This window comes from Microtus ochrogaster, chromosome 7 (assembly GCF_000317375.1).
Source record: "Microtus ochrogaster isolate Prairie Vole_2 chromosome 7, MicOch1.0, whole genome shotgun sequence".
Classification (NCBI taxonomy): domain Eukaryota; kingdom Metazoa; phylum Chordata; class Mammalia; order Rodentia; family Cricetidae; genus Microtus; species Microtus ochrogaster.
Genome location: NC_022014.1, coordinates 77864302 through 77886403, shown reverse-complemented (window position 1 = coordinate 77886403; position 22102 = coordinate 77864302). Strand labels below are relative to the sequence as shown.

Genomic DNA, 22102 nt, shown 5'->3' with positions numbered 1-22102 from the left:
AAGTGGGGGCTGCAGCTTCCTGGAGGACCCAGCGTGGAGACGGCAGACAGGAAGTCTGCTTAGTAACCCCCTGAGCGTGACCTTGGTGTGTCCTCTGCGGAGCCAGAGAGAGTGCTGGTCTGGGTGAGAATGATCCTGGGGCGATAGCCAGGCAAGCCACCTAAACTTGCCATCTCTCCTGTGAGGAGCTGAAGTGCTGATGAACAAGGACAAGGGGCCAGGAGAGCAAGCTGAGTGTGGCCATGACAGGGTGCCTTGGCCTGGGGCAACTGCGATCATCCCCAGTGTGTCTTTCTGTGAACAAAGCATTTTATGAAGATGAAATGGGGCTGTGGCCCTGCATCCCCAGCTGTGCCAGAAGTAGCTGGATTGCCATCTGTGGTGGCCCCTTCCCCACCCCCATCCCTGTGTAGGAACCATTTGTCTCTGTGTTTGGCTGGTCAGAATGCATTATCTACCCCCCGCCCCTGCCCACCCCACTCCCCACCACAGGGTTTCTCTGTGTAACAGTTCTGACTGTTCTAGAACTCACTCTGTGAACCAGGCTGGCCTCGAACTCAGAGATCCGCCTGCCTCTGCCTCCCAAGGGCTGGGATTAAGGGTGTGATGTCACCAATGCCCAGCTCATTGTCCTTTTTCCCCCCTTCTCACTATGTAGCCCCAGCTGTCCTGGAACTCATGAAGATCTGCCTGCCTCCGTCTGCCAAAGTACTTGATCAAAGGCATGCAACTTCATGCCCAGCTGAGAATTCAAAGTCTTTCGGAGGCCTGGTTTTCTTCCCTAAAGTCTAACCAAAGAGAAATTAGCCAGAATCAGACATTGCTGATGTAGCAGAGATGGGGGGGGGGGGAGAGGTAAAAGGCTGGAAGGCCAGCTGACAGACACCCCAGAATGCCTTAGAAACACACAGGAACACAGAGGCTTTAACCCCTCACGAAGAAAGGGCAGTCATTTAATTCTGAGTAGTTACAAAGTTGATCCTCCATTGACGTCCACTGTAGGATTTAACAGTGTTGGTGTGACATTGACCAAGGGGCGGGCCTGTGAATGATGAACTTGAACCAAGCCTGGGTCTACTCATTTCTCCCTTGTATGGGATACAGCGACACAGCACTGTAAACTAGGAGGCCCCCAAGCCTCCTAAAAATGTCCTTCGCTGGAACCGGAACTGAAAGATACAGGGTAAGTAAGGACCACAGGTACTTCTGCATCCAGGCAGCTCTGTATTTTCTAGGAGCCCATGACTCCTGAGCTGCAGCTGCAGCCAGGACTTGGGCAATAAACACAGCCACATCCACCTAGGTATCTGGTGCTTTCAGAGTCCTAAAAGACTCGTTTAAGACAGCAAACTAGTCCCTTGCTTGCTGTGACGGGTCTCAGAGCTCTAGATCAAGAACAGTGTGAGGTCCACGGAGACCCCGTTCCCGCATGCATGTGGGGGCAGTATTGTATTACTCATAGACTGAGCACCCTCATTCAATAGAGGTCAAGGCAGAAGGAGTCACATTTGGAGGTACAGTCCCACTCTGTGGGGACCTTTTCCCCAAAAATAAAAGGCACAGGCTACTAGAGAGGAGTCAGCATGGGAGCCATGGACTAAGCATGGGGTACCTTCCTAGGCAGTCACTCATCCTCACCTCTGTCTACCTTGGCACTAAGTAGTGCTGAGCTAAAGGGCTCCAGGGCACACTTGGAGAGGGCCTGGAGGAGGCTCTCTCTGGTACCCAGGGCTGTGGAGACCTCAGTTCCAGGGTCCGGTACTATGATCATCTCAGTCATTGGTGTCGGCAGCTCGCAGGCCTGAAAGTGGCCCTCTGTGACCTGGGTAGCCATCAGGTCCCTCAGGTGCACATCCTAAGGCCAAGGCCACTAGAGGCTCCTCTAGTGATGAAAGCAGTAGGGCTTGTCCAGGTGTACCAAGGACACCTGCTGCCCAAGCTGAGGTAGAAACATCTTCCCATGAGTAATCTCCAGCCCTGAATCCCACATCCCACCAGCCCGACCGAGGAAAGGTTCGAGTCACCCTGAGAATGCAGCCATGGCTCCCACCCACTGTCTCCTAAGGAATTCCCAGACCCTAACCACATATGTCCAAGTAGCCCCAGAAGGTACCTCTAGAACCTAAGAGATCTAGATAATCCCACCTCAGCACCTGTCCTAGGAGCCATCCTGGGAGCTGGCATAGAAGCCGAAAGCAGACCGGGGAGATGCGGCCAGGGGTTTAACTGAGGTACATCCATAGCGCAACACTCTAAGCACCATTGTGGCCCACCAGCTCTTCGATTCTTAAGTGGGGTTCTCTGTGCGGCAGTGCTGGACAACGAGAAATCTTCCCCCATTGGGGTAAGTGTTGTGATTCCCATTCCCAGTGGGGATGGGCAGTGGGGAGGGAGAATGAGCGATCCTGCCCTGGTAAGGGGACACAGCTCACTGAAGGTAAGGTAGACTCAGGCCAGGCACAAAGGTGCTGGGACCTGAAATCCTCAGGTCATGAAAAACAGCCTGCCCAACCTGGGCTCTGCCCCTTGCTGGCAACCTCTTCCAGTCTAGAAGATGGTGGAAGGTCCAGAGTAGGGCAAGAGTCTGTGTGGTTTGCATATGATATCCATTGTGTGACATCTGATGGGTTACCAACATGGCCAAAAGGGTCCAGTGTCAAAACAGTGGCATTGTGCACCTGACGTTCACAGCAGGACAACAACCACCTGGAGAACCACATGGGGGCACAGACTCTGTGACTTAGGGGATGTGTTAAGGCAGGAGACATGAGTTAACAGCTCCCTGTAGCTGCAGTCACTTGGGGACCAGGAGGCTGGGAATGGGCAAGAGGGTGGGTGACCCTATGAGCACCAGTCACATGCTTCAGGCCTATCCCAAGGTCCCCACTCAGTCCAAAGCTTCAGATTGCTGGCCTCTGGTCCCTCCCAGCTCCAAGGACAAAGGTGGGGAAACTGCTGGGCCCTGCTCAGCTGGATGCAGAGCAATGAGGGTGTCCGGATGAGGTGTGGTCCAGGGAAGAGGGCATCTACCATCTCGTTTTGTTTTTCGGGGACTGATCCTAAAGTAACCAGAAAGAACAAGAGTCAAAAGAGATGGATTCCACAGTCCAAGTATTGGATTGCACTTTAAAACAAACAAACAAACAAACAAAAAAAACCCTCAATCTACAGGGAGTGATACAATCTAAACATATTCTGGAGTTTTCTTCCAACAACCCTTTTTTCTCCCTTTCAACAAAAAACTATTTTTCCCCCTTAAAATTAGTGTCAGAAAATAGCTTCTGGCTAGTTGGGGATGAAACTTCCCAAGCCTGGGATGGGCAGGCTCTCAAGTGCTGTTGAAGGACCTGGAGCTGATCTCCAAGGGTCAGAACACTGTTCCTTCCAGAAGGGTCAGAGGCATCTCAGAGCCCAGGACACTGGTCTGGCTTATCTCAGGGAGAGCCAAGGACAAAAAAAGCTAGGGATGTCAGTCTGTCCAGTTTTTGTCCAGCCACCTAGAGGCTCTGTGGCCGGACTGAGGAATTGGGATAACTATATCCCTAAGACCCCATATAAACCTGAAGTGACAGCAATCTGAGATTTTAGCCCTGGAAATGAAGGCAAAGACTGGCCCCATCCTGCCCTACCTCCCACCCCACCAGACTAGCAATGGAGATAAGCCTGAACTTCTGGGGAAAAGCTTTTACTGACCCCCAAATTCTTAGCACATGGATGCTGTGACCCTTGAGCTAACCAGGACCTGTAGTGACCTGCTTGTCTCTGTGAACCCACACTATAAACAACTCAGGCCCACCCCAAGCCATGCCACTCATGCTACGAAGCATGATCCCAGAACTTGGAGCAAAATGATCGTTGGCCTCACCCTCTAAAGTATGCTAACTTCCTATGAGAGAGGAAAGATGAGCTGACCCCCACTCTGCACCCCAAGAACTGCCCGCTGGTGGGCCTGCCTCCCCTGTTCTATCTCTGAATATAGCCCCCTCTGGGGGAGAGGATGAGCCCCTCAGGAAAGCTATGTAGGCTGGACACTCCCAGGTGTGGGTCCAGACAAGAGCCCAGATGCTCATTCTGATGGCAATTAATGACAGACACACTAGAGAGCCCTGCCCTGGAGGAGGCGCCAGCCCCTTATCACACAGATGACACTACAAGCATCAGCCCCGAGAGCAGGATGTGAGGAGAGGGGGGTTCAATGATCCACCACAGAGAAAGGAAAGAGTCACGGGAGGTGAGAACCCAGTCAGAAACCACGAGCCCAGAACAAGAGTTAATAAAGCAATAATGTGTTTATTAGGCACCCTTGCTCCTCACAGAGGAGCAGGATCCAGCCCAAGGCATCCTCTCTGAGCTCTCTGGAGGCTGCAGGTATCACTGGAGAGTATAGGCACAGGACCAGCTGCCACCCCGAGCAGAACACTATTTGGAAGGAGCAGATCACCAGAGGTGGCCCTGGCATAAAACAGGGCAGGCGTCTGGACTCATCAAATACTGAGAGGGAGGAGGCCCCACTGGACACCCACCCAAACATTGGCAGATCAGGGGACCTGACCCTGAGGCATAAGCTACCCTGAGCCAGTGAGGGAGAAGGGAGCCATTCAGCACAGCATCCCTAGTGGTCCCTCACCCAAGCCAGGTCCTGAGTGCCCTCTCCAAATCCGCCCACTTCCTCCTGGCCACAGCTGCTGCCTTAGTCCCACACATAGGGATTTCTAAAGACCTGAGAGATCTTGCCGTCTTTTGGTGGCGTGGCCACCTGGTGGCTCTGGACTATGTACATGTCTTCAGCTCGCAGGGTTGAGTTGGCACTGCCCATCACCTGGCTGTTGGCGGTGGCCCGTGGGAGGATGACGTCATAAGCGCCTTCGGTCTGGAAGGAAGAACAGGCGGTCTCACAGTCGGGGGATCAGGAGCCAGGTTCCGCCAGGGCAAAGGCACAAACATTCAGCTTCCTGCAGGGCTGTGCCTGCCAGCTCCCACCTCTTGACCCACCCCCTTCACCTTCATTCTACCAGGGCCCTGCTGGCAGGATAAGATGGGGAAATAAAGGTCTGGCCTTCTGAGCACGGAAGAAGGTTCCTGAACACCTCGGGGGCTTCCCAGAGGAGACCCAGTCTCTGAATTCCTGATCCTAATTCTTTGCGAAGCCTCAGGATCGGCAGCATTAAGCTTCTGCTACATGACCGATGCCACTCGCAAGCTCCCTTTCTCATGTCACTACAACACTCGGTACCCTTCGGGTAGGTCCTGGTCCGTGTAACTCTAGCTTAGGAATCTAGCCCCAAATGTTCTTCCACCTGGAAGGTACGTGAACCCCTGGGGTGGTCCCTCCTGTCTTATCACCATGTTGGATGTTACCACTAAAGCACCCAGGCTCCCAAGACCCCAAACTAGAAGCTGCGGGTGTCTGGGGGGGGGGGCTTCCCCCTTCCAGAAACATCCAACCACTCCCTGCCCTCTAGGACACTTAGATCTTGGAGCACCAAAATTAGCAGGACTGTTTGTCAAGCCCTATCCCCAGTTGAGCTCCACCCCCTAGCTGGGCCCCACCCAGAGATAGTCTGACAAATGTTTAACTACAGGGGTGGGAAAGCCCTTGAGTTTCCTATAAATCTGCCTTGGGGGGAGTTACTACTCCCTTTAAGGTGGAACCTAAGCTACCAGGTGACCAACAGTACCCCACCCCAGGGCTACCAACACAGAACTCACAACAACCTGTCCCACCTCACACCCCATCTGCATTTTAAGCAACTTTTCAATTGCTGCTCCCTTGAGTGGTCGGAGGACCACGGTGTGAGAACTAAGCAGAAAGAACTGTTTGGCTCAGTTCACCCTCCACACTGGGAGACAGGGTGCTGGGGACCAGGTTCAGAGGCCGGGGGGGCGGAGGGGCAGCCTCTGATCATGGTGTGAACGGCAAACTGCTCAACTCTGCGCTAGGCTGCAGCTTCACACTTGGTGAGAGGGACCGGAAGTCTCAGACACACCAGCCAACCCCGGCCCCCAGCTTAGGGGGTGGGGAAGGGATGGGAACAGCACCCTGCTGACCTCCTGGCTTCCTGTTCCCAGAATCCTGCCAAGGCAGGTCGCTGACCTCTCTGGCAACCACTGCCAGCAAGAAGAGGAACATATATGGAGTGGGAATCTAATCCACCTCCTTCCTGTTCCCACCACCCCCTAGCTAAGGGAGTACTGGCTCCCAGGGCTCAGGGGAGGTATAAGGTCAAGACTTGCTGGCCAGGCATGGAAATAGGGTCTCATATAGCCCAGGCTGGTGGTGCAAGCTATAGCCAAAGATGGCCTTGAGCCTCCTGCTTCTGTCTCCCAAGTGCTAGGATTACAGGTATGTGCCACCGGGCTGTGGGTGATGCCCAGTGATGCAGGGCAGGTCCCACTGCAGTGTACTAGAGCCCTGGGTTGGCAGGGTTGATGCCCCAGGAGAAGTTTGCCATACACTAAGAATGCCTCTATCCAGCCAAATGTTCACTGCCTGCACAGGCTTCCTACCAGCAAATGAGGCTGAGCTCTGTGACCCTCAACCAGATCCCAGGAACCTGAGGGACCTACTCACCGGGCCTTTGTGCATTAGGGCCATCTCGGTGGGCTGGTACACACTGGTCAGCAGCTGCCCATTGTAGCCACTGTAAGGCGACACGGGTCTCTTTGCTGTAGGGAAAAACAAGGTCAAATGTGAAGGGTTCTGGATTCTTGTTTCCTGCTTTGATCCACAGTCCAAGCAACTCTCCTGGGCATAGGGGAGTGGGGGCCCTGGGGTCCTGGCATAACACCAGACCCAGGAGTGGAGAGAGACCTGGGAACGAGGCTCTGGACCTGATGGCCCTCCCATGCCTGGCGTTCTTTTGTTTAGATGTATAAGAAAGTGCCGCTTGGCTCCCTGCCTTGTGGGACACCCCCAAACACACACACACACCAGCCCCCTTCCCCCCACACCAGTTCCCCCTCCCACACACACACACTAGTACCCCTCCCCCATGGCTCAGAAAAACACGCTGTCAGCAACCTTCACATCCTATCCGGCCTCGGGGCCAGAGGCCAAGAGGGGCACATGGGACTTCGGCAGCTTTCCAAGATGGCCAGCCTCCAGCTCCTGCCTCTGCCACGATGGACCCGCTGCCAGGCACAAGGGGAAATCTAGCTGAAACCCCACAGCTTTTTATGGGTTCATGTCCACACAGGGCATGGGTAGCTGCTGGTGCCACTTTGTAGCCATGCAGGGCCCAGTCAGGAAGACTTGGTGCTCAGTCCATCCTAGGCCCCTGGCAAATACCCAGAGAGATTTGTAGCTCCCCGCACCTTCTGGTGCGAGTTTCCTGTCTGATCCACCCTGATGAGCACCTCTGGGGCATCCGAGGAGAGCTGCTAACTAGCCCTGGGCCCCAAGAACAGGACTTCCTGGGGGGTCAGGTATACAGGATTCAGCTCTCTTCTGCAGGACTGAGGGCCACAGCCTGTGCAGGGTTCCTAAGTGCTGAGCTCGTGCTATTGGTTTTTCCATTTTGGAAGAAAATGAAAATAAATAAAAACTTGCAGCCCAGAAGCATCTCCATGAGAAGAAAAAGACTAAGTAAGACCTCTCCGGCCTGACGAAGGAGTACTGGGGCAGGAAGACGCAGGGGTGGGGACAGGGTTTGCTGCTTCTCCCAGCACCTGCTTAGGTCTTCTGTCTTTCTGGCTTCCTTTCTGGTCCCCTCCCTGCACATTCAGTGGCCCAGTCTGTGTGCCAGAGCCACCCCAGTGTGGGGCCAGCAAGCAGTCGTCTCCAGGGAGTGAGATCGCAGACTATGTGTCCACAAGAGCGAAGGTCGCCTATTTCCATGAGGCAGGACGTTGAGGGCCACACAGTGTGGACAGAGGACCCTAGGATTTCTGTTTCTGGAGTGTCCATCGCCTCTAACTGAGCTTCTGTCAGAGATCCCGGAGCCGGCATGTGATAACCAGTCCATGTCTAAAGCCCATAAATATCTCACAAACAGTCTGGGTCCTGCAGAACTCTGGTCATGCCTGAGGGGGCTGCAGCTTGTAAGCCACAACCCTTTGTGTCTTAGCAGAGCCCAGCACACAGCAGGCAACCACTAAATGCTAATATTCCTTACAGTTAACAAGCGCCCCCTGAGGTCACAAATGCTGTCTGTGGTGCTGGAGTCTAAGCCTTGGGTCTGCTACACAAATACTCTACCACTCAGGCTCCTTGATCGGTCCCAGAACGCAGGGGCCTCAAAGCAGAAAACTGCAGATATTCACAAGAACTTTCAGTTTTTCTCAAGAGACTGGCTCCCTGCCCTGCAGTAAAAGACGTGGCATAAAGGATGGCCCAGCCAGGTAAGGATGCTTGCCACCATGCCTGACAAACTGAGGCTGATCCCCGGAAGCCACAGGGTAGGAAAAAAATAATTGACTAAATAAAGAAATGTAACTTTAACAAACAAAAGCTGAAAATAGTTGCACACGCCAGCAACTGGGAGAAGAGAGGATCCGTTCAAGACCCAGCTTCAGTTACATAGTGGGTTCAAGATCAGCCTAGGCTACGTGAGACCCTGTCTGGCCTAACACAGGCACGCCCCGACACACACAGACACCCCCCACCACGGATATATACAGGTCATTGCCGCACCTGAGGTTGGCTCATCCATGGAAAACGCCTTGTTCTCCACAAACATGCTCTGGCCTGTCTGCTCTTTCAGGATGGTCTCGTAGCCCACGCCTCGGGTAGGGTACATGTCCCCCTGGTAGCTCTGCTCAGGGCTGGGTTTGGTCACCTGGGAGACCTCAGGGATGACATAGAAGAGGATGAAAGTCCAGGCATTGGCAGCAAGGGCGATGGCCAGCGTGGGGTCATCCCAGGTGGGGCTGTGGCGCTGTTTATTGCCGTAGGTATACATGACGATCCACACGACCCAGATGGCAATGGAGAGGGCTGTGGTGAGAAGCGCAAAGACTCCATGCTTCCGCCAGCGCTTAAAGCGGCCGCACAAGGCCGGCCAGGCTCCTAGGAAGGCCGCCAGCAGCAGCAGCATGACATAGATGAGAGCCATGACGAAGTCCATATTGGCGATGGCACAGGGCGAGGTCACGGTCCAGTCGGCACTGCCATTGCCCAGAGGGCCAACCTGGCCACCTCCCCGTACCAGGGTGATGATCAGCCACTCGGTGTTGATGATGACCTCCACGAGGGTGAGAAGCAGGGCGACAGTGAAGATCACCCAGCCCCGGGGTCCATGGTTCTTCCGGGCTAGGAAGTTAAGGGCAAAGACATGGGCGACCAGGCAGGAGAAGCAGATGGCAAACAGAACCCCAAAGAGGAAGCGTCGAGAGGCGCAGGTGGAGAAATCAGGCTTTACCACGCAGGCAAACACAAGGCAAAAGAGGCCCAGGGTGCCCAGCAGAAAGAACACCTGGGTCCCCAGGATGCTCCGCTTCTTCGTGTCCTGCACAAACGGAAGGCTGGCCACCAGGATGATCGTGAGCACAAACGTGGTGATGACGCCAGCACCGGCCACCGCCTCCAAGACGATGCCCCAGGCCCCAGAGCGGTCACAAAGGTTGTAGTAGAGAGGGTCCAGGTCCGGGCCGCAGCCAGGGGGGGCATGGTTCTGGGCCCAGGCCCCAGGGAAGAACACAGGCAATCCTAGGCACATCAGCAAGGCTTTGTGGGTGGCCATCCTGGCTCCCAGGCCAGGCTGGGTCCCTGGAGACAGCAAGAATAGAAAAAATCAGTTCTCCAACATCAGACCTCAGTGAGGACAGTATTGCTTCCCCATCCTGAAAAAGAGTGATCAGGAGACATGCCCCTCTAGGCTTTGGAATCCTTATTTTGTGTATTTTTAATTTAAAAAAATTCATGTGCATCGTGTTTTGCTTGCATGTATGTCTGTGCGCCCACGTGTACCTGGTGCCTGCGGGGGCCAGAAGGCTGTGCTGGATCCCGCAGAACTGAAGTTAGGATGGTTGTGAGCCACCGTGTGGGTGCTGTGTACTGAACATAGGTCCTTTAGAAGAGTAACAAGCGTTCTTAACCACTGAGCTGTCCCTCCAGCTCTTCAGAGTCCTTTTCTTTTGGTTTTTCGAGACAGGGTTTCTCTGTAGCTTTGGTGCCTGTCCTAGAACTAGCTCTTATAGACCAGGCTGGCCTCAAACTCACAGAGATCCGCCTGCCTCTGCCTCCGAGTACTGGGATTAAAGGCGTGCGCCACCACCGCCTGGCTAGAGTCCTTCTTAGCCCAGAATTCACGAAGGTTTGTCAACTGAGTAGACAGATGAGGTTCATCTGTCACCCCGTTCCTTTTTCTTTATTTTCCTTTTTCTGTTGTTTGTTTTTGACAAGGCTTCTCTGTAGCAGTCTAGATCAGGCTGGTCTTGAACTCTCAGAGTGCTGGGATTAAAGGTATGAGCCCCACACCCAGCTGTCATCCCTATTCTTAACCACGGAAAAGAAGAAATTTCTTAACTGCTAGAGAGATGGCTCAGTGGTAAAGAACACTGGGTGCTCTTCCAGAGGACCTAAGTTTGAATCCCAGCACCTACATCACCTACATGATGGCTCACAATGGCTCCTAACACAGGAAATCTGAGCCTGGTCTCCTCGGGCTCTGCACAGACAAGGTACACATACATACATGCAGGCAAAACACTCATACACATAAAATAAAAATAAACCTTGGGGTGGGGACCTCCAATGAACTCTTAATGCTTTAACCCATCAAAATCCAGGTTTACTCCACTCAACATGGTCCTTTCTGCCTGGGGACTTCCAGGTAAGATACTGTACCCCTCAACTAAATCCTGGAAATGCCTAAGTCCAGGGCCAGCCTGACCTCCAAAGCAAGTTCCAGACTGCTACTGAGAAGTCCAGTTCTTGTCAACTTGACCACACCTGGAGTGAACTAAAGCCCCAATGGCCGGGCACACATTCTCAATTAAATCATTTGAAGTGGGAAGACACGCCTTCAACGTGGGCCACACTTTCTGCCGGCAGCCTATATAAAGGACATGGAAAAAGCAAATTCTCTCTGCCTGCTTGCCCTCACTCTCACTGGCAGGCCCATTCCTTCACTTGGCATTACATCACATGTCTTTGGGATTCCAGACTATACTGTAGATGACCAGCAGAGACATCCAGCATGGAGAGCTGAACAACTGCTGGATTCTCGGGCCATCCGTCGGTAGGCGGCCACTGCTGGACTAGCTAGGGCACAGCCTGTAAGCCGTGTGTAATCGCTCATTCTGTAAGTTCTGTCCTCTAGAGAACCCTGGCGAACGCGGCCACTCAGCCACGCGTTCCTCTGTTCAAAGCCTTTAACAAGCACCGACACTGGGAAGAAACCTACAGCGCAAAAGGAGAGAGCTGAGAATCCCTCGCTCCACTGTTCTGGTTCGCTTTCTGTTGCTTCGAGAAATACAATGACCAAAAACAACTTGAGGAGGAAAAGGTTTATTTGGCTTACAGGTCACGGTCCCCATCAGGGGAAGCCATGGCAGGAACCTGGAGGCAGGAAATGAACAGAGCCCACAGGGGAATGCTGCTCACCCCCTTGCTTTCCTTAGTTTGTTTACGTACCCTTTTCTTTTCACTGTTTGTTTATTCATGAGGTGGATTCTTGCTAGGTAGCCCAGGCTGGCTGGAACTCACTACATAACCCAGGCTAATTGGCGCTAGGATTACAGGCATAGGATACAAAGACTGGCTTTTGGTTTTTTTCCCTTTTAGTGCCAACTTTCCTCTTCAGACCTACAGCTCCTTGTCTAGTTCAGTACTAAAGACAAGGAGAACATAAACGGATTCAGGCTGGGGAGATGACTCAGAGGTTAAGAGAACTGGCTGCTCTTTTAGAGAACCCAAGTTGGATTCCCAGCACCTACATGGTGGCTCACATCCAACTGGAACTCTGGTTCCAGGGAATGGGACATCTCCTTCTGGCCTCTGTCAGCATCAACTATGTAGATGGTGCACAGATAAACATGCAGGCAGAACGTTCACACAGAAATAAAAATAAAATAAGTCTCTTAAAAAGAAAAGAAACAAAACCAAACCAAACAAGCAGGAGCTGGGTGCAGTAATACACACCTTTGATCCCAGCGCTCCAAAGGAAGAGGCAAGAGCATCCCTGTGGAGGTCAGCCTGGTCTACACAGTGAGTTCCAGGCCAGCACTCCACAGAGAGAACCTGCCTCAAAAAAGCTAAACATAAACACACACACACACACACACACACACACACACACACACACACACCAAAACCCCAAAGGGATTAATCTTTAATGAAAGACTTTAAGACACTGTAGTGAAATGTGGGTAATGGTCTATTTATTAACACCAGAAAGGTAACAACAGATCATGACATGCTCACTGTGGCCATACCAAATGTCGCAGATCTGTGCCAAGGAAGAAAACCAAAGCTGGCTGCCCAGAACAATATTCCCGTGTGCATTGAAAGAGATTGTGGCTTAAGAAAACTTCGAATCCGGGGGACTCGGCTGCAGCTCGGTGCTGGACACTCCCCTGGCGTGGGTATAAAGTTCTAGGTTCCATCCTTAGCTCTGCTCCCTGCCCCGCCAAGAGGGACATTTGGTGAATTTTCCATTCAAAGCTTTAAGTTGATTTGGAAATTCTGGTAGTTTGAATGAGGATGGCCCCTTAGGCACCTATATTTGAATGCTTGTTTCCCCATTGGAGGAACAGGGAAGGTTGAGGAAGCAAGGCCCGGTGGGCGGAGGTGTGTCACCAGGGATGGGATTTAAGTTTTCAAAAGCCCAGGCCATTCTTGAAGGTAAGGACTTGAGTTCTCAGCTAATTCTCTAGCCTGGTGCCTGCTGCGAAGATCCCCACCGTGATCTTGGCCTCCAATTCTCTGAAACTGTAGGCAAACCCCTAATAAACTCTTTCTTCTATAAGTTGTTTCAGTCATAAAAGACAGAGCTCTAACACAGAAGGTTTAAAGGCTCTAAAACAAACTACTATGAAGCCCAAATTCCCTGACGCATAGATCCTCCGTGTGTATAGTAGGTACTCTACATGTTAAGAAACTAGTTATAGCTGGACAGGAGTGGTGGCGCATGCAGCTGGACAGATACACAGACACGGTAGCGCATACCTTTAGCCCCAACATTTGAGGGGAAGAAGTAAATGGGGTTCTATGAGTTTGAGTCTACATAGTTTTAGGGCAGCCAGGAGTACATGGAGAGCAAAAGAGGGGCTAAATACAAAAGAAGCAAGGTGGTGGCAGCACACGCCTCTAATACCAGCGCTTGGGAGGCAGAGGCAGACAGATCTCTGAGTTCAAACCCAGCCTGACCCAGGACAGCCAGGACTACACAGAGAAACTCTATCTTGAAAAACCAAAATAAAAAAAATAAAATTTTAATAAATATTTTTAATAAATAAATAATAAATTTAAAAGGGAGTATCTCTCCTGCCTAGCCAGGGCGAAGGCCCCCCTGACTTTCCCTGGATGACAGCATCCACTAGTGGCCACCAAAGGCATGGCACCATCTATGTTACTAAATGCTTCCTCCAATGCCCAACTATGTGTTTATTTATTATTAAATTTGAAGCAGGGCCTTGCTACTCATCCATGGCTGGTCTCAAAGTTGTGGGAATCGTCCTGCCTCAGCCTTCTGAATACTGGGGACATAGGCTGGAGCCACCACTCCTAGCTAATGTTTAATATGCACACAAAATGTCAAGTTCCCCTTTGATAGAAAATTTCCATCCATAACTGATAAATGGGAAGTCACTAAATCAGGGGGAAATGACACAAGTTATGACAGTCAATCCTGACAGTTGACTAGCAGGATCTAGAAGAGCCTAGGAGACAAACCTGGGCGGTGCTGTGAGACTCTATCTAGATTAGGTTAATGGAGGTGAAAACATGTGGGCGGCACCATTCCCTGGGCTGCTGTGTGGGTTGGGAGGAGGCGGCAGAGTGAGCCAGGGGCCAGCAGTCACTGCTCTCTGCTTCCTGACTACAGTGACAATGTGGCTGCTTGCCTCAGGCTCCTGCTGCGGGGAGCCAAACTCCTCAAGGGGGCGTCTTCTCAGTTATTTTCTTACGAGAAAAGCAACCAATACATAAATTTAAATGAAACTGACATAATAAAAATGATCAGTCTTCACTTTCTTCTTGTCCCACCTCCTTTCGTCTTTAAAGAAAATTGTGTATGGGTGTTTTGCCTGCACATTTGCCCAGGAAGGGCCATAGAGGCTGGAGCTGAGCTACAAATGGTTGTGAGCAGCCATGTTGGTGCTGGGAATTGAACTGGTCCTCTGGAAAAGCAGCCAGTGTTCTTACCCTCTGAACTATCGCAGTAACCCCCCTCCCCGCTTTGTCTTTCTGTTTATTCATTTATTTACTTTGAGAGGCTCAAAGTGATAGCTCAGACCAGCTTCAAATGTGTGACAATCCCCTTGCCTCAACCTCCAGGGTGCTGTGCTGGGGGTTACTGTACTTTAAGCCATCCCAGCTTTTGCCCCTTGAAAAACTTTCAGGTCCTAGCATGGTGGCACACACCTGTATTCCCAGTACTGGGGATGTGGAGGCAGAAGGGTCAGGATTCCAGATCCCTGGCTACAGTGAGCCAGACATCAGTCAGAACCACAAGAAATCCCGTCTCAAAAACAAAGAAAGGAAGGGGAGGGAGGGAGAAAGAGAAGAGAGGAGAGGAGAGGGGAGGGGAGGGGAGGGGAGGGGAGGGGAAGCTGAAGGGATGGCTCAATGGTTAAGAGCGTTTTCTGCTCTTAGGGAGGACCTGGGTTGGATTTCCAAAGAGCAGCTCACAACCACCTGTAACTCTAGTTCCTGGGCTCCCACGCCCCTCCTGGCCTCCACAGCTCTTACACGCACATGGTGCACATAAACTCCCATAGGCACACACATAAAAATAAACAAAATAAAAATTCATGAAGCTTAAGCCACCTCAGCGATTTCCTAGCTTTTCCTCAGCTACCATCTACCTTTAGCTCCTAAAACTAACAAGCATGCTTAAGTAAGTTTATAGTTGTCTTCCTAAAGAAGTACCATTGTAAAAGCGAGTTGCTCGCCAAAGTTCACTTCCCCTGCCCCAAGACTCTGTATTCTGGTAAATCAATAAAGGGTCACTGGTATTTACAAGCCCTGGAAAGAGAAGAACCATGGGAGTTAATGGGTAAGGGGGGGTCATTCCCAGTCACCCGAGAGATAACTCGCGCATAACAATATCATAGGCTCCCAAATGTCCAATGTTTCAGCAAACAGACAATTGCCAAGAATTTGGGGTGGAGCTAGAAATTTAAAATAGAACATTGAGAACAACCAAGAAGCCTGTATCCCTTGGACACACCACTTTCCTGGGCCCCTAGGAGGGTTTCTCCACCCACTTTCCTGGGTCAGGTCCTAGTTCAGAGCAAGCAATCAGGACCAGGGACACAGCTTGGTGGTACAGTGTTGGCCTACCTATGTGAGGGCCCTGGGTTCAATCCCCAACACTGGAAGAGGGATAGGGATACAGAATAGGTGATGATTCTGGGTCTGCCAGTACTGACTATATACATCCAGGGAGACAAGACCCAACTACTTTAGAGTTCTGGAAAATACAAAGATGGACAAACACTGTCGCTGGCCTGATGCTAGCTAAGGTCTAAAATAAAGATATGGTAGGTGTGGCAGGAAGATAGAGTGTAAGGAAACAAGAAGAAAGGGGACAGGGGGAGATGACTTAGTCTAACGTATCTCATTGGGAATTAGGCACATGGATGGCTCAGTGGTAGAGTACTTGTCTAGAATGCATGAGTCCTCAAATCTGATTCCCCAACACCTCCAAAAAAGTGGGAGATAGATCAGTCAGTAAGTGCTTGCTGTGTGCATGAAGACCTGAGTTTGCATCCCTACCTCCCAGGTAAAGAGCGCAGTTAGGGCACGCACTGTAATCCCAGCTCTGGGGAGGTAGAGACAGGAGGATCGCTGGGACTTGTTGGCCAGACAGTCTAGCTGAACTGGTGAGTTCCAGGTTCAAGTGAGAGACCGTCTCTCAACAAGTGAGGTGGAGCCACTCAGGGACATTGCGGAGAGGGGAAGAAAGTTTCGAGCCAGAGGCTAGGAGGAGCAAGCGATGTGAAATGCTGTCTCCTGGACATGAGATGGCAACTGTGCCCATGAACCACACAAGGTCAAGTCAGCAAGATCAGTCAATATTCCAACAGGCTCGGTGGATCATTAACAAAGGAGAGAACACGAGGCAGGGCGAGGAATGTACTAGAAGTGCCTGCAGGGACCGGGAGGCAGGAGTCGAGGGTTCTTGGGGGGAATAGGGAGTTCACATGATCAAGATGCACTCTCTACACATATGAAATTGTCAAAGAATATATATGTATATTTGTATTTTCGAGACAGGATCACACTATGTAGCTCTGTCCTGAAATTCACTATGTAGACCAGGTTGGCCTCTAACTCACAGGGAACCAGCTTCTTCTGCCTCCCAAGTGTTGGAACTAAAGGCATGTGGGACTCTTACGCCTGATTAAAGATATTAAAAAGTAAGATAACGGAGAGGCAAAATAGTTCAGTGGTAAAGGCACATGCAGCCTGGCCTGCCAACCTTTGTGTAGTTCTCAGGATCTGGAGCTGACTCCTGTAAGTTGTCCTCTGACTTCCCTGTGTGCACTCACACACATAAAAAGTAAAAAGTAGCCGAGCAGTAGTGGCGCACGCCTTTAATCCCAGCACTCAGGAGCAGAGCCAGGCAGATCTCTGGGTTTGGGGCCAGACTGGTCTATAAAGCAAGTTCCAGGGCCGCATAGAGAAATCCTGTCTTGGAGCCGGGCGGTGGTGGCGCACGCCTTTAATCCTAGCCCTTGGGAGGCAGAGGCAGGCGGATCTCTGTGAGTTCGAGGCCAGCCTGGTCTACAAGAGCTAGTTCCAGGACAGGAACCAAAAGCTACGGAGAAACCCTGTCTTGAAAAAAAAAAAAAAAAGAGAGAAACCCTGTCTTGGAAAAAACAAACAAACAAACAAAAACAAAAAGTAAACAAATAAATAAATGTAATAATAATAATAAACCAAGGTGGAGAGTAACTGAAGAAGATTCCTGATGCTGCCAACCTTAACTTCCCATGCATGCACACACACTCACGTACACACACACGAACAATCTGAAAACACACCACACAAAGCATTTTACTCAGTATTTAGCAAAAATGCACCAAGAATGCTTAAAAGTAGGGGCCTGGAGATGTCTCAGTGGTTAAGAACACTGACTGCTTTTCCAAAGGACACAAGTTTGATTCCCGGAATCCACATGGCAGCTCACAACTGTCTTTAACTCCAATTCCAGGGAATCCAACACCGTCTTCTGGTCTCCTTGGGTATCAGGCACATGCATGATACACAGATATGTATACATACACATAAAGTTAGTTTTTTTTTAAAAAAAAAAGAATGCCATTAGCAGTAAATTAAATTGTATGGTGTCCCAGACACTGCCACGAGACAGACTAAAAGGAGATACCAGGGTGAGGGTGGAATTGAAAACCGTCAAAGGTGAAGGAAAGAGAAAAAAAAAGACGACAGATGTCAGTATCCCGAGTTCAGCCCCCAAATTCAGAGCAAGAGACAGAAAACTAAGTTCAAGGCGTGGTGAGCGTGTGGGTGCTGGTTACAAAGATGGGCGGGGTTACAAAGAGGACTTGTTCAAGGCAATGAGGAGTCTCTGCAGGCTGTACTAAACATGATGGGGGCATGGCCAGGGTCATGTTCTCAGATGTGTCTAGCACAAAGGCACAATCAATCAATTTATTGAAGCCATGTTCATCCAGTTTAAGGAGCGAGGCCAAAGACAGCAGAACCATAATGGCCAGGTTCTTGCCACCACCACCCCCCCCCCCCGCTACACCCCTCCCCGACAAATATCAGGACAAGGAAGATTTAGGAGAAGAGGGCGCTGCAGGGCCACATTACAGGTTTACGTCTGATAGTAGCCAGGTCATCCCAAGACTGGGGTGTAGGTCAGTGTGGGCACGTCCCAGTACGAGGTCCTGGCTTTCTTCCCCAGGGAAGAAGAGGAAGAAGGCGGAGAAGAAACGCATGCGTGCCTCTGCTCGGCTGGTCCCCAGCACCCCTACAGACACTCAGGACAGGATTGGGGAAGGGTTACAGTCCTGTACTACTTATTCCTCTTGCCTTTGCTATGGGATGACCAGCTTCCGCCTTGACCTGACTCTTCAAATCTCACCTCTGTCACTAAGCCTCCAGTATGGAAAACTGGGCTGCCCTGAAATGTACCATTCCTCCTAAAGGGCAGATGGAGACAGAGTCGGGTGGGGAAACTGGGGCAGCGGGGCTGGACTCTCTCCCCTGTGTAGGACAGAGGCCCTGGGGTGAGCAAAACCGTTGAGAGTCAGGCATGGTGGTGCATGTCTTTAATCCCAGCACTAGGGAGGCAGAGGCAGCAGATCTCTGTGTATGGGAGGCCAGCCTGGTCTACGTAGTGTGTTTCAGGATGGCCAGAGCTACATAGTGAAACCCTGTCTCAAAAAAAAAAAAGAACCCTCCAAAACAACAAAAAGATACTTGAAGAGAAGAAAGCTCATTGGCTCAGAGACCAACCAATCCTTCAGTCCAGGTGTACACATGTATTCAACCAAATTTATTTTGATTTTTTTTTACATGTATGAATCTTTTTTTTTTTTTTTTTGGTTTTTCGAGACAGGGTTTCTCTGTGGCTTTGGAGCCTGTCCTGGAACTAGCTCTGTAGACCAGGCTGGTCTCGAACTCACAGAGATCCGCCTGTCTCTGCCTCCCGAGTGCTGGGATTAATGGCGTGCGCCACCACCGCCCGGCACATGTATGAATCTTTTGCCTGCATGTCTAGATGTTCACCACATGTGTGTCTGGTGCACATAGAGGTCAGTAAAGGGATCAGATTCTCTGGAACTGAATTTAAAGATGGTTTTCAACCATCATGAGGGTGCTGGGAACACATGCAAGAGCAGTCAGCGATTCTGTCCACCGTTCAGATTCTGTGGCCACTACTGCTGCTTTCTGTTTTGTTTTATCTCTCTGTGTAACAGTCCTACCTGTCCTGGAACTCATTCTGTAGACCAGGCTGGCCTCGAACTCAGAGACCCACCTGCCTCTGCTGGGATTAAATGTATGCACCACTACCATTGACAGGCTGTTACCTACTACTTTTTAAGATGGTGGCTAAAGGGTAGAGAGGAGAGGTCAGTTTTGCCTAGAGGCTCTTAAATAACACCCACCACCTGTTGAGGGTTGTCACACACACACACACACACACACACACACACACACACACACACACATCCTACATTCAGACTGAACCTCTGGAGACCTGAACTTTTGAACCTTGTGACACAACCTCCCCTACCAGGCTCTAAGTCAATGGTTCTCAACCTTCCTATTGTCGTGACCCTTTAATACAGATCTTCATGTTGTGGTGACCCCCAACCATAAAATTATTTTCACTGCTACTTCGTGACTTTAATTTTGCTACTGTTATGAATCATAATGTAAATGTCTGTGTTTTCTGATCTTAGGAGACCCCTAGGATATGGACCTTTGACTCCTGTGCTGAGAACCGCTTCAAGTCTCTGAGGGTCTCCCACCCCCTGAACACAGCAACCATGTGAAACCAGCGCCCTAAAGGACAGAGTACCCACCCATCTCTGCCAGGAGTGGGACAACAGGCCTCCTGCCCTAGAAGCCTTAACAGCCCACAGCCAAGGCTCCACTTCATATTACTGTCTGGACAAAAAGGCTTTTAACTTCATCTCCCTGGAATCAGTCATACAATTTTTTTTCTTCATTTTTCAAGATAGGGTTTCTCTGGTTAGCTGTCCTGGAACTTGCTTTGTAGACCCAGATGGCTTCGAACTCAGAGCAACCCACCAGCCTCTTCCTCCTGAGTGCTGGGATTAAAGGTGTGAGCCAACGCCTTCCGGCAACATACAAATATTCTTGATCACCTCAGAAATCAGCCTTTCCCCGGAGTGAGCTACCCAGCCCCCAACTCTGGTTGGAGGCAACGTAGTCAAGTTCCTAGATCCCCTTTCTCCATCTTTCTATCTTCAGGTGAAGCGGAAAAGCCTTGGCAAGGCTGGTGGGCTGAGACTCTGCCAGCCCTGAACTGGCTTTCAGCAGTTACAGGTGAGGCAGTAAACCTTCACCTTCTCACCTCTCCGGAAGAACAACCCCATGGTCTCCCCATCAGCGTGCACACATGCACACACACATATATATATACTCAGTCATTCACCCTTGCACACACGGGAAAGGCTGCTTGGTAGGATCAAGGCTACAAGTAAGACACAAGCCAAAGATCATAACCACCTACAGCCCCGTTCCATGGAGCAATGGCTCAGCCAGGGACACCACAGAGCATCCTTCTTCCTCCCTAGCTGCGTCCCCTCAGCAGCTGACCTGAAAAGATGGGTGGACACATAGCCAGCCTTCCTCTCACTCACCACTTCCTCCTTTTTTCACAATCTCAGGGCAAGTCTTATTGTCTCAGCCCTCTGACCAAAGGGCTGGTCAAGGAATCCTGTAAGAATGGACCTGGGGAGATGCTAATGCATGGAAGGACCCACAGTCCGTTTACTGTCCCCCATCCCGCTTTCATAACCAAGAGTGGGTATCTGAACTAAAATACCCAAGTATGAGGAATCTTAGAAGCCTTCTAAGCAAGCAGGGGTCTGCTCTCCACTTTGGAATGTGCCCCACCCCCATCCCTAACAGCACTCCCTCCCAGCCACAAAACAGACACTGTTAGGGGGAGGGGGTTTTCCAGGAGCACAAAGCCACGCTTCCATATATCCTCATGATGTCCGTTCTTCAGGATCAAGATCATGGAGGCGTAAGTGATTTAGAACTTTGTACGTGTAAAAGTGTGGGCGTGAAGTGGAAGCGGAAAGCGCTCTGGAAAAACCAGGAGCGAGTAAGGGGTGGGATCCAGAACCTAGGCCTCCAGAAGGAGAGGCGCCCTAGGCCTCTGAAATTCCAAACTTCCCGCGGAGAGATCCGGAGCCCTCGCCTCCCCATTCCAACCGGATTGCTAGGTCTCCGCTCGCACGACCCTGGAAGTCTGAGCCAAAAGAGCAAGGGGCCAAGCTCTGTTCCTCCCATTGCTCCGGTCACAGAAACCTGCCCTCCCCACGCACGGCAAAGAAATCAGGAAAACGACGCCAACCTACAGTCACAGTCAACCGTGGCCTCCCACTGCGTGAATGGGTAAAGGGACACCTTTCGGACACACGGGTGGTGGAGTCCTTCCTTGGCCGTCCACCTCGGGAGGCAGCACCCGGCTTCCCTGACCCATTAAGTCCCCAGCTGGCTCGGGTTTGGAAACTTTCTGCGAAGTTGCGGAGTGGATGCATCGTGGCCTGCCCCTCGGGTCCCCACCCCGGGCCTCGGCCCTTGCCCTCTCCCAGCCAGCCGGACCCAGGTCTTCCGGCCTGCCGATGGCGAAGGCGGAGCGCCGAGGCAGCAGCCCTTACCTGGGACTCGCAGTCAGCCCGCTTCGGCGCGGCGCAGGGAGCCAACTTCGGCCCCAGGCAGAGCGCCGGCGGGCGTAGGAGGGACTCAAAGGAGGGCGCAGGGCCAGAGCCCGCTCCGGTAGGGGTGGCCAGGCCTGGGCTGAGGTGCAGGGCCTTTCTCCCCGGGACCCCAGACTGAGCTGAGTGCGCTCGGTGGCTAGCTCTCCCGCCCGCCTCCCCCGTCACAGCACTCCCCTCTCTCGGCCAGGGTGGGCCGGGCTGCATCACCGTGACATCACCTCCATTCCTGGCGCTCCTTAGGCGCCAGCAGATCTCCAGGTACTAGCGATCCGTAACCCCAGTAACAAAGCGCTCCCGGCCCTGCCCCCTCGGACTCACCTCCAGGCTCGGCCTCAGAGCACTTTCGTGCTGGGAAGAGAGATCCGAGTTTCTGGCCAAGCTGGGGTGTGGGTTGTTGCTGTTTACTGCCACGCCCCCGCACGCGGGCGCGCGCGCACTTGCGCGTACTCACTTTTTGGGCTTGCCTTTCTCTCCCGAAAGCGGTGTGGGGTGCAGCTCAGCACACCCCTTGGTTTCATGTCCCGGCGATCGCACGCATCCACAG

The 22102-nt window shown here is 51.7% G+C and overlaps 1 protein-coding gene across 2 annotated transcripts; it reads right to left on the bottom strand.

Moving 5' to 3' along the window:
• Nucleotides 1-941: 941 nt before the first annotated feature.
• Gprc5c (G protein-coupled receptor class C group 5 member C) lies at nucleotides 942-21910 on the bottom strand. Of its 2 annotated transcripts, none has more exons than XM_005350688.3 (5): nucleotides 21877-21910; nucleotides 8633-9706; nucleotides 6572-6666; nucleotides 4721-4870; nucleotides 942-3059 (listed from the first exon to the last, which is right to left on the bottom strand). In XM_005350688.3, the coding sequence occupies exons 2-5, from the start codon at nucleotides 9678-9680 to the stop codon at nucleotides 3027-3029; spliced, it is 1326 nt and encodes a 441-aa protein (XP_005350745.1). In that variant the 5' UTR covers nucleotides 9681-9706; nucleotides 21877-21910; the 3' UTR covers nucleotides 942-3026. The 2 variants fall into 2 exon arrangements, with proteins under 2 accessions (XP_005350745.1, XP_013203104.1); XM_013347650.2 differs by lacking the exon at nucleotides 942-3059 and adding an exon at nucleotides 4247-4419.
• Nucleotides 21911-22102: the final 192 nt, after the last annotated feature.